Source organism: Melospiza georgiana, chromosome 3, assembly GCF_028018845.1.
Source record: "Melospiza georgiana isolate bMelGeo1 chromosome 3, bMelGeo1.pri, whole genome shotgun sequence".
In the NCBI taxonomy this organism is placed as follows: domain Eukaryota; kingdom Metazoa; phylum Chordata; class Aves; order Passeriformes; family Passerellidae; genus Melospiza; species Melospiza georgiana.
The window spans coordinates 68,478,492-68,493,363 of NC_080432.1; the positions used below are offsets into that span (position 1 = coordinate 68,478,492).

The 14,872-nt window shown below is 43.1% G+C and overlaps 1 protein-coding gene across 1 annotated transcript; it reads left to right on the top strand.

The window, feature by feature from the left end:
- On the top strand, positions 1 to 11,285 carry MTRF1L (mitochondrial translation release factor 1 like). The gene is made up of 7 exons (XM_058020485.1): positions 1 to 433; positions 1,809 to 1,888; positions 3,060 to 3,243; positions 6,704 to 6,867; positions 7,786 to 7,903; positions 9,690 to 9,826; positions 10,409 to 11,285. Exons 1-7 carry the CDS (start codon positions 151 to 153, stop codon positions 10,622 to 10,624), a joined length of 1,182 nt encoding a protein of 393 aa, XP_057876468.1. The 5' UTR covers positions 1 to 150; the 3' UTR covers positions 10,625 to 11,285.
- The last annotated feature ends 3,587 nt before the right edge of the window (positions 11,286 to 14,872 follow it).

Here is a 14,872-nt window from a genome sequence, read left to right on the forward strand (position 1 = left end):
GATTTCCGACTGCGCCCAAAGCCAGCGCCGAGTCTCTTCGGCAACTTCCGGAAATCCGGAAGGGAGGCCGCCAAGCGCGTTCGGGCGTGTCCGGAACGGCAGTGACGCCCGGGCGACGGGAGGGCGGCCACGCTCCGGCCCCAGCCAGACATGCGGCTGCTCTCGCGGGCTCTCCGCGCGGCGCAGGGCTACCGAGCAGCCGCGCTGCCCTCTCGGAGCCTCCGGGCGGCGCCGGTGGGATGGCGGCTGCCGGCGCGGCGCGGGCTGAGCGCACGGCCCGGCCTGGAGGAGCTGTTCGCCGCGCCCTCCCTGCGCCGCCTGCTGGAGGCGCGCGCGCGAGGCGAGGGCGGGGCGGCGCCGCAGCTGGCGGCGCGCGTGCAGCGGCTGCGCGACAAGGAGCGGGAGCTGCGCGACACGCGGGAGCTGGCGCGAGGTGCGGGACGCGGCGCGCGGCCGGCTTGTTCCGCGAGCGTGACGTCACCACGTTACCGGGGAGCGGCCCCGAGCGGCGGGCAGAGGGCGGGGGTTCATTTGCATGCGCTGACGCCATTGGGCCAGCGGGCCTTGGGTGGGGCGGGGGGGCGGAGTCCGGTGCGTGGCCGGGGTGGCGGGAGCGCGGCGCGCCTGTCCCCGGGCGGGGCGGGGCGGGCCGGTGACACCGCGCGTGTCACCCCCCCAGGGAGCGGTGGGCGCCCCCCGAGGGCAGAGGAAACAGCCCGGGCAGAGATCGGCAGTGCCAGTGGGCGGGGGAAGTACCTCCGCCGGCGTGGGAAGTGCTGATGCTGGAACCTGTTTCATATGAAACAAAGATAACTAATCGGGGATAGAAAACTTCCTAAGTTTTGCTGCAGTTTTTTCTTTTTTGTTTGTTTTTATCAATCTTACCCTTCCTGCCAAGACAGCCCAGGCCGCCTACCTGTCTCCGTTTTGGCAGTCATAGAAGTCAGCGCCTGAATCTGCCGTCCCCACACCGTGATTTGACTTTGTTGTGTGTCAGAAGCTGCGCACGTTTACTTCTGCCAAATAATGGGCTGCTTTTTTTTACTGAGAATCAAACTTCGTTTTGATAGCAGTTAGAAAACTAAAATGTAGAAATGGACTATTTAGCATCAATAAACATTCGTTAGATGATTAAGTATTCCCTAGAACTGTAGTATTCAGTTTTTGCATACAGTGATAGGGGTATTAGTCCTTTTAACAAGGAGTGCCAGTTTTGGAGCCTCTGTACCTATATGTTCTTGCCACACTGAAATACAGAAAATACTTTTTTAGAGCCACAGAATGGCTGGTGTGGGAAGGACCTGGATGTCACCAGTCCACCCTCCTGCTCAGGCAAGGTCACCCACAAGTTGCTCAGGATTTCACCTGTTAGGTTTTGAGTATCTCCAAGTTTCACAAGGATGAAAATTCTCAACCAATCTGTGCAACCTGTGTGTGCTATTGTTTGACCACCGGTGCAGTAATTGTTGTTTTTTATGGTTGGTTCAGATTTTAGTTTTGGATGTTTTAGCAGAAATTCCTTATTTCAGATTGTTCTCATTTCTTATACCTGCACAGGATTAGACAACACTTAATAGGTACTTAGAATCTTCTTTACAGACCATATTAGTAATTTGATTTTCTAACGGGTTTAGTGTTTTGGAGGAGGGAGGGAGGGAGGGAGGGAGGGGTAGTGTGGTAATATGGTTTTGGTTTGGGTGATTTTTTTGTTTTGTAAAGTAAGTTATTCAGGTGGTTATTTATTTAAAAGGTTTTCTTAGAATGGCACTGATATATGTCTGAGGATTAACCATACTCAAATATTTCAGATGAGAATGAAGATTTCCGGAAGCTTGCAGAAACAGAAATTGCTTCCTGTGAAGAAGAGATAGCTGAACTGAAACAACAGGTTAGATCCCCTTATAAAGCCCTTGTTTCCTTGCCATTCTTAAATTAACACATTCAAATTGTCTTCTTGGGGGTGTTGGAACTAGGTGATATTTAAGGCCTCTTCCAACCCAAACCATTCTATGATTGTCATCAAGATATATGGGATAAATTCTTCTTCCTCCCCACTGTGCTAGTTATAGTCCCCAGGCAGTGTCTTGTAGCCAAGGAAAATTTAAAAATCAGGTTCTATAAAGACATCCTGTAAGCAAGTGTCTGTTTGTACCTGGAAATGTTTCAATCAAAGTATCTTTTTAAATAGGTGCTGTAGTTTGTCTTGTCTGGGTGTATCTTTATGGATATTCAACTCTTTAGCCCTTGGAAACGTTAAACTTACATAGTGTCACTCACTGGAGGGGTTGGAAAAAATGTAGTACTGTGTAACTATGTTTGGCTGCTACTTTACATAAATTTTACAGAGTATCTATATTATTTAACAAAAAATCCTTAGGTAAACAGACTGTTTCAGCTTAACTGTAGAAGCTGCTATGGTTGTATTCTTTATTCCTCCAACAACAATACAACAGTCACTTAATAAATATTTTTTGTAAATATTTATGATTCTGCCAAAAGAAGTCATCATCTGTGGAAAGAAACATCACCCAATGCTAGTAAAGGATGAGGATTTAAAAGCATTTGCAAATCATCTAGAATTTTGATTCAGCATGCAAAATTTTGATCATATTTTGGTATATCTTTCTTCTGCAAATAAAGCTCTTTTTTAAAAAATAAAATGATACATTTGTGTTGTTGTTGAAGGACTGTGCTTGTGAACTTCCTTCTTAGCTCTGCAGCTGAGATAGAATTAAGGGGGGCTCTGATTCAGTTGTGTTGCAAGAACGGGCATGTATCCTGTGGTTTATCCTCACAGTGCTCCTGATGGATTAAAAACTTCTGTGAAGCTTTGTGGCGCTCAGGAGAGGCCTGTGTAGCTCCTGTGACCCTGAACAGAAGCAGGGAGCCTCCCTGCAATGCAGCATCACCCTTGCACACCTTTGCCCGGCTGAATCCTGTCCTCAGGGTGGGAGAGCACAGCCTGGATCAGTTACAGACGGGTCTGGCATTTTACACTCACTCAGGTGTGGACAGCAGTGTCAGAGAGGAGTCTTAGCTGGGTGCTTTTGTATTCACAGATAGTGTTGCTTTTGATTCCTTCAGAAGAAACAGATGAGAGTGATCTTGTCATGGAAGTAACTGCTGGAGTTGGAGGGCAGGAAGCCATGCTGTTCACCTCGGAGATATTTGATATGTATCAACGATATGCTGCTTATAAAAAGTGGAAATTTGAAGTATTAGAATACTTTCCCAGTGAACTAGGTCAGTAATGAAAAAACTGTAACTTCCTAATTCAAGTTGAAACACTCATTCATATGATATTTTAATTTCCAAAGTAAAGGAACCTAATTTGCACTATCTTAATTTTAGAAGTGTAGTATTGTTCAAATGTCTGATTACAGTTCTCTTAGCTTCTGTATTTGGGCATGAAACTCCATTTCAGAAAAACTATTAAAATACTAAAGTGCTACAAAGAAAATTTGTTTTTCAGTAATTTCATTTCTACATTTTAAAACTATTGAAAGACGAGTGCTTGGCAAAAGGAGAAATTTAGAAAGTGCTACAGATATATCGGTTTAGATTTTTTTTTAAATAAATATTATGTAAACTTTATTTGGCTGCAGTGTTCTCTTTAGATATCTAAAGTTTTATTGTTTATAGATTAGGTTGGTGGAAGATTGAAAAAACTGGTTTTTATTATGGATCTATTGGCATAGAGGAATCAGTTTTATTAAAAAATTCTTGTAGTTTAATCTAAAACATTTTAAATTTATTTGTAATAGTATCTCATCTATAATATAAGGGAATGGGATATTTGGATATAGCTCATCTGTAACAGCTGTTAAAATCTTTATTAGAATTTGATTTTCAAAAGTGTTATATTTGTCAACTGTTTTAATATCTTTCTTTAGAGTTCTTAGCAATTATTTCAAGTTCATGAACATGAATTCAGGCTCCCTTCTAGAGTGGTTCACTCCTCTCTAGAGTGACTGCTAATAATTCAATTAGTATACTTTAAAAAAAGTTATGACACTTGAATTCCTTATTTTCTACTATCTAGATTTGTTAATAATAAACTTCTTGTATTGTCAAGAGCTCATGTGCCAAGTAAACTTATGCAGTTCACTTGGTAATAGGGATGAGAAGCTTCATATTAGAGTGCATCTTCTTACTGAAGGAACAAAATGCTGTTCATCCCCACTCATGACCAGGCAGATGTTTTGCTAGGAGCTGAACCAGTTCAGCCCTCAAAGCCAACAGAAATCTGTTTATTTCTTTTTTTTTTTTAAGTAAATGGAATAAACATTGTACACATTAGATGGGTGTAAACAGAAAAGAGGAAGGGTCTAGGTCTTTTTTTTTTCACATTCTAGGGGGAGAGGAGAGTTGCCTTTCCATTGAGGCAAGACTTGGATTGGGTAAACCCCAGCAGTCTCACACACTTCACCTTCAGAGCAAGTTTCGGTCAGCTTAAGCAAAGTCTATCTCATCTTCCAGCCAGCTGTATGTTTTTTCTTTCTCATCTATAGCAGTTTTGAGGCCACTGTGCTAATTGGATCAGTCCACTGATTTGGCTGAAAATTCCCTTTTATGGAGTAGTTGTAAGTCAGATCTGACTCAGCTTACAGTCCTATGATTAGAAGAAAAAGGGAGTTGGGCTTGGCTACCCTTTTGGTGAAAGCTCAATCCTTGGACAAGGAGCCCACACCCTCAGAGATATTCTCGTTAATGCCTTAAATGGGAAATGGAACTAATATGTGAACCTAGTATAAATCTATCCATATTTTCTCTTATAAAGGGCTAGTTTTTAAATTATTATATGTTATTTTAAAGTCTGTTTCCCTAAGGATTTGTTTATGCACCTTAATTAACATTTAGGATGTAAATCTTGGGAAAACTAAAGGTAGTCCTAGCTTTTCTCAGCCTCTTGCAGGTTATTTTTTGATTTTGTGTAACCACATATTATCTAAACAGATGCTGGAGATAAATTGGGAGGTAGGGGCACTATACATGGCATGGCCAATGAAATGGACATTTGAACCCTCAGGTTCAAAGTGTCTGTGCTGTGCTGAGTAAGCATGGAGCTAAGGATGCTGGTGATACTAGGCTGTTACATCCTACTCACGTTCCATTTCTATTGATCACATGAGTAAAAGCAAGGTCCTGTGGTAAAATGTCAGTCTCCCTTATTTCAGAGAACTCCTGAATTTGAAATCTGCAGGTGAGCTTGTGTGAACCAGGTGCATGTTAAATAAAGCTGCCATAAAATACAGGTTACAGTCCACTCTTAAATGACTATTGACCTATCCTGTGGGATGCCACTATGCAAAAAATGGCATGTTGACGATTCAGCACACATGTTGAAGCACAAATCACATGTCATTATTTATCCACTGCTTCTCACCCTGTAGTGGCAGGCAGAGACACAGATGTGGGACTTTTCCCACATCTAAGATGCCACATAAAAAATGAGTGCAAATTCATACCCTTGTTCTGAGTAAATCAGACATCAGGATAGATTGGAATATTTTGTATAAAAGGGGCAAACACATAGTTATCAAGAGTTACCTACATTTAACAGGTCTACAACTTGTCTGCCAGCATAAAAGGTCTGTCAAAATTTCATTAGATTTCTCTGCAGTTCTTAATAAATCTATGTTGGTAGTAGTCAGTTTGAAGTAGTATGACCTAAATACCTGTCATGTGAACCAGTTTCTTGGTCATCTTATTCTAAGCATGTAGGCACACATGCCACTACAAATACTAAAAGCAGAAGGATAAAAATGATGTGAAATTAAAAGCCAAATTGCCTCTTCCAATCTTTCACCAACAGGACTGTAAAACAATATATATTTTAATAAAGTTATGAGTGAATGAACATGTCTATGGGGGTGAACAGCCTGGCCTGTGACTGGCAGGTGACTTTTTCCTGCTCCACAGGGCCATTTCAGATTCCATGTTGTCTTCATTTTACTTTTTTAAGAAGCTGTTGTCTTGTTCCTATGATTGAGTTCCTTAGTCTGAGAGATAGCTTAAACCAGTATTTCTAAGAAGCATGTGCCTCTTCTTCTCCTCAGCTATGCTTTCATATTGCAAGGCTTGAAGAGCAATGCTCTTTCAAGGCCTCCTGTGTCTTCAGGTGGCACACTATCCACTGTGCTGAGAATGGGATTTGGGAATTTTGTTGCATTGAAGACAAAAATGGGTGAAAAGTTATGTTCATTTATAGTGCCATCATATCTCTGATCCTTCACTTGTACTGCACACCAACAAACAAGAATGATCAAGAATATCATAAAGTAGTAGAGACACAAACTGTCCCAAAGCTATGATTGCTATGGGCTTGACTTCCAAATTCCAAGCTGTTCAATCCTGGTAGGATGTTGCTGTCAAGTGTTTGCCTGGAGGTATTGGTGAGAGGTGCAAGAACCTGTGTTCTGTTTGCTCCAGAAAAAATGATATAAATGTATATAAAAAATTAAATTGCACTTACAAAAGAGACATTTACAGTCCTTTCCTTTTTGAGGTAGTGTGTGAGTAAAAATGTAGGGCTTTAAGGTTGTTCCTGCATTTTTGGCGTAATTTTGCCCAAGTGTTTAAATGGTGAAATCATCATTTTGAGAGACAAATGCCAGTGGTGTGTAAATACACTGTTTGAAGTCTAACAGCATAGTATCAGCAGTTCTTAAAGGTTTACAAGTGTTTTTCTTCTCTATTTAAGGTGGCCTAAGACATGCAGTAGCCAGTATTGCAGGTGTTGAGGCTTACAAGTACATGAAGTTTGAAGGAGGAGTGCATCGTGTTCAGCGGGTACCAAAGACAGAAAAACAAGGACGCATTCACACCAGCACAATGACTGTTGCAATATTACCCCAACCCACTGAGGTAATATTTATCTTTCAGTATAACAGAATTTACCAGGAGCAGTGTTTGATACCAAGTGTTTTCTGCCTCTCTTGATATTCTGACATAATGACTTTTTAAATCTTAATTTTAAATTACGTCATATTTGTTATTTTATTTTTATCACAGGGATGGAGTAAAGAATTTCTGTCTTTTCTCATAATCCTAATTTCAGTGAAGTCACTGAGAGTTTACTTAACTATGACTTGAAAATTCCCTGTGATGGTCTTGCATGCTTTGTGGAAAACCACATTTTCTGAAAAGTAACAAAAGACTGAATCATTTTACCAAGCTCATAGATTACGTCTTTTAGCACTTCCTCTCTCCCATTTTTGTAGTGTCCTCACTTGCCTGTTCTAAAATGTATGATAATTCAGTTTTGCTATATTTGCTTGCTTAAAAGCAATGGGCTAAGAAAGTTTTGTTTTGATCTTAGTTTCATGTTGACATAGCAGATTGACAAAGATGTTACTCCTTCCTGAACTTCCTTCAAATTGTCTTCCTCCTTCCTCACAGAGACTATTGCTCTACTCCAAAGCCAAAAAAGGGAATGTCTTCTATTTAATTTAAAAACCATCCAGTCAAGCTCAAATATTGGTTAACTCTGCTGGAAGAGAATGCAGACCTCTCAGAAGAAAGGAAAATTAGTGTTAAGCAATGATTATGTATTAAGTTACTATTTGGCTGATTTCTGGGTCTCCATCATGATGCATTCCGGTCTGATTACCAAGATTTCTTAATATGTTTATAAGTGGATTTGAATTAGTACCCGTAAGCGTTCAGAAGTTTGATCTTGCATGAATGTGCCTTCTAAAATAGACTGACTGTGCATATTTGATATCTGTCTAGATAGAAACAACTTAAAACACTTTTTTTCTCTTCTTCTGTCTCCCATGACAGATGAGGCTGCAAATTAGTCCAAAGGATCTACGGATAGAAACAAAGCGAGCCAGTGGAGCTGGAGGCCAGCATGTCAATACCACCGATAGTGCTGTGCGGATAGTTCACATTCCAACAGGTGCTGCTTCATCCTTTCCTTTGTACAAGATTTACATTCCAAAACTGCTGCCAGAATTTCTTCTGAAACAATGGTTTTATTTCCGACCCTGGGCAACAGTAGAGCAGAGGTTTAACATAGTTTTCATGTCTGTTCATACTAGTCTAAATGCATCATCTTGTGCCCACTCCAGTTTTTAGCAGTGAAGACTACTGGCTTCAGTAGGTAAGCTGTAATTTTGCTATTAAACATGACACTCTAAAAGGAGTCAGATCAGTTTCTATGAAAAAATTATATTTAAGCTTTCAAATATTGAAAATTACACCAAAAAATGGAGTAGGTTGAAATCTAATTATCTGAATTTTCTTGACTAGTCTCCAAAAGAGAGTTGTGCTATTTTCATATTAAAACATTACTTTTAATTGCAGAGTCTACTCAGAATGCCAGCTCCCATTTGTCTGCTGGCTCCCTTCCCGTAGATGACACACATAATTAAGAGGCCCATCCCTCTGGCTCAGGTTAGGAAACATAGCAGGGATAAGATACACCCTCAAATACTACCTGATTTTAGCTGTTGCATGGGGGCTTTTTATTGCCATTCCTAAGCCTTTTACTTTCATTTGAGCAATTCACAACAGCCTTCTTGACTTTCATTGCATTTTAACTTTTCCTCTTCTCTACCACAAACATTCATCAGGCTTTACACTGTTTCAGGGTAATCCCAAGCCCTCTTTATCTTCATGTGTCCAGATTTTTGCCACCCATTTTGTTGTATCTGTTGAAAACATCGATCCATTCTGCACTTACTGCATCACTCTAGTAAAGCAGAAGGCAAGCAGTGGGAGGTTAAAATTCTGTTCACTATAATGGTGACAAAAAGATTCCCCAGATTAAAAATGTTTTGCAGTGCCTGTTTGGATAAAAACACAGCAAACTAAAAACCAGATCTTTGTTTTTGCTGATGGCAGTTATTAGGGTGTGTTATAGAAATCTTAAAGCGTATTGCAATTTTTTTGCACTTACACACAGTTAACGGGGGGGTTTATACCTCACACTAGCTCCAGAGTTTTTCCTCTTCCATCTTTCCCTTTTTCATTTCTCTGATCTCTCTTCCCTTAAAATTGTCCTGTTGCTTCTTCTAGTTGTCTCTTCCTAAATCTTTTTATAAACCTCCACTGTGATCCAAAATGTTGTTTATAAATAAGTCTTTCAGAAAGTAATACTATGTGATCTTATAAAATCATCCTCTAATATTACCAGAGCTACTTAATAAGTCCAAATAACAACTTAGCTTGTACTGTATTTCTTCTTCCTGCTCTTTTTTTGGGCTTTTCATTTCTTACCTTTGATTGTGTGTCTTGAGATAAGAAAGCACACCCTTCTAATTTTTTTAATAAAATAGTGCCCACTTTTTATCTTCTGATCATATGCTAAGCGCTATCTTATGTATTTTAATGTTCCTTAAATTCTACATTTCCTGGAACTGTGGCCAAAATTTACAAGTAATGAAGGTGTCTTTTATAAGTCAGATCACATCACGTATCTTTTATTTCATTATCCATCTATTGTCCAAGTGAAACAGATTTCCACTGAATTAAATTTCTTGTCTTATGGCTTAAAGCACCTGTACAACTCAGCCTACATGTGTCTCCCAAAATGTATCATTACTCATTAATAAACCTGGACTTCTGCATTCCCAGTCCAAATGTAACAGCCCAATATAACATATAAAAAATCTTCCAGAAATTGCAGAGCTCTTTTAGTATGTGTTAATCTTAAATGCTAAATGTCACGATATTTTTGACAGGGATTGTGGCTGAATGTCAGCAAGAAAGATCCCAAATTAGAAACAAAGAGAAGGCTATGCAAATGCTATGTGCTAAACTCTACAATGCCAAACTAGAAGAAGAAACCAAAAAGAGAAACTATGCTCGAAAGATTCAAGTAAGTTTCATTTAGTTGTGATCTAATTCTGTACAAGCATGTGTCTTTGGGCTTTGTTGAACAGCAAGTAGTAAATGGAAATACAGAGCAGCAGGATCCCAGGAAGGACTTACATGAGGCAAAAAAAAGTCAAAGAATCACAGAATGGTTTGGATTGGCAGGGACCTTAAAAGCAGTCTAGCTCCAGCCTTCCTACCATGGGAAGAGATGCCTTCCACTTGGCCTCTCTGGAGAAAAAAATTTGTGGAGTCCCCAAGCTCTCTGAACAATAGCATTGCCTTTTACTGCAGCAGTAAAGGCCATATATTAGCCAGACTTAAAATTTCAGTAGTAGGTAAATCCTAGAGATCCAGTGAAATGAACTGGATTGCAGCATGAGGAACCAGAATAGTATTAGAAAATGATGCAGTAAAATTGTTCTTTTACATGTTTGAGAACAATTACTGCAGCTATAGAAGTGATCTGAGTACTATGTAACTATAACAAATTTTGTATAGTCATGTGAGGAAGAGAAACCTTCTGCTTTGTCAGTATTTCACCATTTTTTAAGATGATGATAAACTGATTCTTCTTGTTTAACAGATTGGGACTAAAGGAAGGTCAGAGAAGATCAGAACATACAACTTTCCACAGGACCGGATTACAGACCACAGAATAAGCAGATCGGTGCATCATGTTGAGTCTTTCATGCTAGGGGAAGAAATGCTAGATGAAATGTTACAAACTCTGAGAGAATATGCTGATTATGAATCTCTAATGGAAATTATTTCAGAAAATGATAAAAATAATTCTTCCTGAACGTGGTTCTTTCTCAGGCCATTACAACAGATGTAGACCTTGGTCTGCAAAGAAGCTTCTCAGAGCACCACCCAGAAAATGGAACTTGTTTTCAGATCATGAAAAACTTGTGTCCTCATGAATATTAAACATTTTTCTTACTTGCTGGATAGAAGACTTTATTATCTTCATATGAGACATTATTGGTGTAGTAGTCCTTGTGAAAAGTTTATTTGACTGCACCAAAAATAACAGCAGTTTTTAACTTCTACTGAGAACTGATTCAAAAGGTATGCATGCATTAAAAAAGGAATTATTTCTAGTTCCTGTTTTCATTTAAACTATGGCTTAACCATCACACAGCAGTGTGAAATAGCTTACTTGGGAGAACAAAAAAAATTCCTATTTTGTTTGAGTGATTGGAAAAAAGTGATAAATAAATTATCCCACTCTATCTATCCACATATTTATTAATCATTTACATGTATCATGGGAAAGGGAGTCAAAGTGTATCTCTGTCATGTTTTCAAGTCCTTCTGGCCCTTATTTATAAATACAAAACAAGTTTAGGAATATCCCTTGTTGGAGGAAAAAAAAGCCATGGAAGCCAAGTGAGGAATCATATGAATTGGTTTTGGAACAAATGTTTCTGTTCTGAATTCAAAAATAAAAGTAATTGTTACAATATTGTTTGACTGATATTTTAGTATCCAGTTGACTTCAGTGTCTCCTTTATGGTTTTAATGGAATGTCCAAGTTATTGATCTTCTGAAAGTTATGTGCTATGACCAGCACTTACTGGTTTTGTCTGTATTTAACAGCATTTTACAACATTTGATGCATTTGATTTGATTTGATTATCTTCTTTTTTTCTAGCAAACACTGCATGGTAACTATGATTAAGTCCCAAGTCTTTTAAATTAAGATGCATTCATTAACTTCAGATGAAGGAATGTGTGCATAAGATGAGGCATACATATTTTCTTCTGATAAGCATGAGTACTAAGTCTGTATTTACTAGCAGTTTTATAACTCCAAACTGGCACATAAAAAAAATAAAAAGAAACACTGACTCAGTTTTTGTGTAAAATAATTAGTTGCCTATTGGAGCAGAAACTGGGACTGAAGTCTTCATTCTAACCAGATCAGTAGTGTAAATGGATCACTGGAGAGTACTTGTGGCAGTCCTATGGATGTGACTTGAAGCCAGGCCTTCTTATGCCTAGTGATAGATGGAGTTTGCTGTTCAGTTTTGTATTCTTCCCAACAAATAAGGGCCATTGACCATGTCTGCACACTGGACTTCTGCATGAGACTTAGGTAATAGTTTAGATCTTTGTCACCCTAGACCTTCCCTGATCTTCCGGCCTGTAACCTGTCTGGCCAGATCCCGCCTCTGTATTCTCATCCAGCTCTTGAACAAACACTGACTATATTGCTGCCTTGCAAGTGCCAAGGCTCTGATCGGTGTGAGAAGAAACAGACATCACATAGCTCTGGCAGGAGGCTGACAGAGGCATTCCAAACCTGGTGTACATAGGGGGATTTCACTGTCCTTGGCCTGTCATGTCAAGCTGTACTATGTAAAGACTTGAAGTCCCTCGCTTGCTCTGTATTAATTTTAATGCAAGAGATGTTGTGTCTGCAAATGCAATCTCCTTGAGCTGTGAGCAGATTGCTTTTCCAGCAGTGGTGGGGATTCCTGGACTGGTGTCCAGTCAGCGTAGCTCCCAGCAGTGCTCCTGCTCACTCTGCAACCACTGGTAGCGTTGGTCGTATAAAATCAATTCTTTTCTGGGGGGTGGCCCAGATCCTCTGCCAGACTTGAATCACAGAACGAGTCACGTTGGAAGGGACCACAGTGGGTCATGCAGTCCAACATCCCTCCTTAAGCCTGGTCATCCTAGAGCACATGGCACAGGATTGCATCCGGCCAGTTCTTGAAAAGCTCCAATGCGGGAGAGAATCCTTTGCCGGCAGAGGAGCTTTGCGCGTTCGGAGCGCGCCGGGGCGACGTGGAGATCCCGGGCGCGTCCATTTAAACAAGCAGACGCAGACGTAGCTGGGCGCCAGGCTGCGCTCGGGCCCGTGTCGGAGGCGGGACGCGGCAGCCGCGGGCTGCTCCGGCACCGGGAGCGGTGCGGGGCCGAGCGCGGGAGGAAGGGGAGGGCGGGAGCGGCCAGCGCGGGAGCCGCGGCCGCGCCACTCGCGTCCCTCCCAGGCGGCCGCGGAGGGAAAGGAGGGGCGGGCCCGGCCCCGCCCGCCGCGTCGCCCATTGGCCCCCGCCCTCTGCCCGCCGCCCATTGGCCGCGGCCGGCGCCTCGGCGCCTCGCCATTGGCTGCCGCGGTTTTGGACACCAAATTTAAAGTTTTTAAAAAGCGGCCGGCGCGAGCGGGACTCACTCCCTGCCCGCGGCGGCGCCGGCGCAGCCCTGCAGGTGAGCGCGGGGGGCGAGCCGAGCTCCGCCGCCATCCGAGCTCCGCCAGGAGCCGCTTCGGGGCTCCACGGCCGGGGCGCCGCTCTCGGGGCGGCTCGGGGGCGGCGGGGCTCCGCGGTCAGGGCTCTTGGGATGGGGTGGCGGGAGCTGCTGGCGTACGTGCTGGCGGGACCGTGCGGATGCTAGCGGCGCTGCGGCGGGGATTGGACTGGGGATGGGGATTCCTGGCCGCCGCCCGGTCTCACTGCTCTCCTAGCCGAGCCCCGCAGCTATCGCGCCGGCGGGACGGGATGGGACGGGACGGTGGCGCCTTGGCGGCCAGGGAGCGCCCCGATCCCGCCAAGGAGCCGCGTGTGGGGTGGTCCCGGCTGCTCCCCGCGCTGGCGGGGCCGGGAACGGCCGGGATGCGGATCGCAGCCCGGCTCCCGCCGGCGGGCAGCGGCGGGCGGGGAAGCGCCGCTCTGGCTCCCGCCCGCCGGCCACGCCGTCGGAAGAGCATCCCCCCGGCGCGGTCCTGCCCGCCCCGCCACCACCGTGTTAGGGGGGAATCCTCCATTGCAGGAGGCCCCCGAAGGAGCGGGGTGAAGTTCGTGGGGCCGTAGGGCACGGCGGAGCCGGGACCCGGTCTTGAGCGCTGGCGGGAGAAGCCTGACAGTGCCGCGGGGCCCCGCGGCTGAGCCCGCTCCTACGGGGGTCGGGGCAGGCCCTGTGCACCGAAATGTGATTTTGGAACATTTTCCAAATCATCAGGATTTCAGCCCAAAAGCCTCTCTGGCCTCTCGCATGGACGGCGGGAAGGGAAGGGGAGGAGGGGGAGGCTTAGGAAGGGCTTGCATTTCTTCCCCAACTCACACGATACAAAGCTATAAGTCTGTTTGCACCTTTCTCACACCAAACCTAGGTACAAAGAGGGAACTTACTCTCTAAGTCGTTCACGAAACTCATTTTTCTCGTTTTCTTTACAAAACTGCTGGAAGTGCTTAAATCCTTTAAAATGCTTACTCAAATAGAGGATCTTCTATTTCCTATAGATTGCAAAGCATGTTAAAATTTATTTTCCCTTTAAATTTAACTGGGGAGCGATGACCTCCTTCTCCCCTTCAGCTCCCGCCCATCCCCCCGCAATTGTTAATATAGATAGCACCACATTTCGTGGGGGAGGGGAATGGAACAGGGCAAGAAAAGGGCGTATCAATTATCCTATGATATCTTATCGACCTCCCATCCTCCTTAAGTCATGCTCAAACCTTTATTTCACTGACCATTGTTTAGGTATGGCTGCTTCCTTTGTATTTTACTCACACATGTGAGCACTCAAGCCTTTCCTGTGCCCCCCAGCCTCCTCCCTTCTCAAAAATGCCAGATATCTGGCTGCAGCAGCAACATTGCTTCTGGTCTTGAATGCAAACTTCAGGCTTCTCTTGCCTGCACAGGCCTGCAGTCACTCAGGGACCCTCTGCCACTCGTGTCCCTTGCAGGGACCTCAAGTGTCTTGACTGTGTTGCTGCCCTTATGGTAGGAAGTGGAAGCACTGATGTGTGTCTCATCTATGTTGGTGAAATGGTGGCCAAGTAAATCACTCAGTTGGTTTTCTTTCTTTAGTTACATGCAGCATAAAACTGATTTTTGGGAAGATCTTGCATAGGTATAATCAGTGGCTGTTCAAATTCTTAGTTCCATTAGTTGTATTTTAGATACTAAAGAGTGAGTCATAAAAAGGGTGAGTCAGAAGGGAAGCATGGTAGTCTTCATAAGAGAAAGAATTTGTGATCTAGTTTATGCTGTGTTTTCATTCTGCCCTTGTTGTATCTTGCAGAATACAAACAACAAA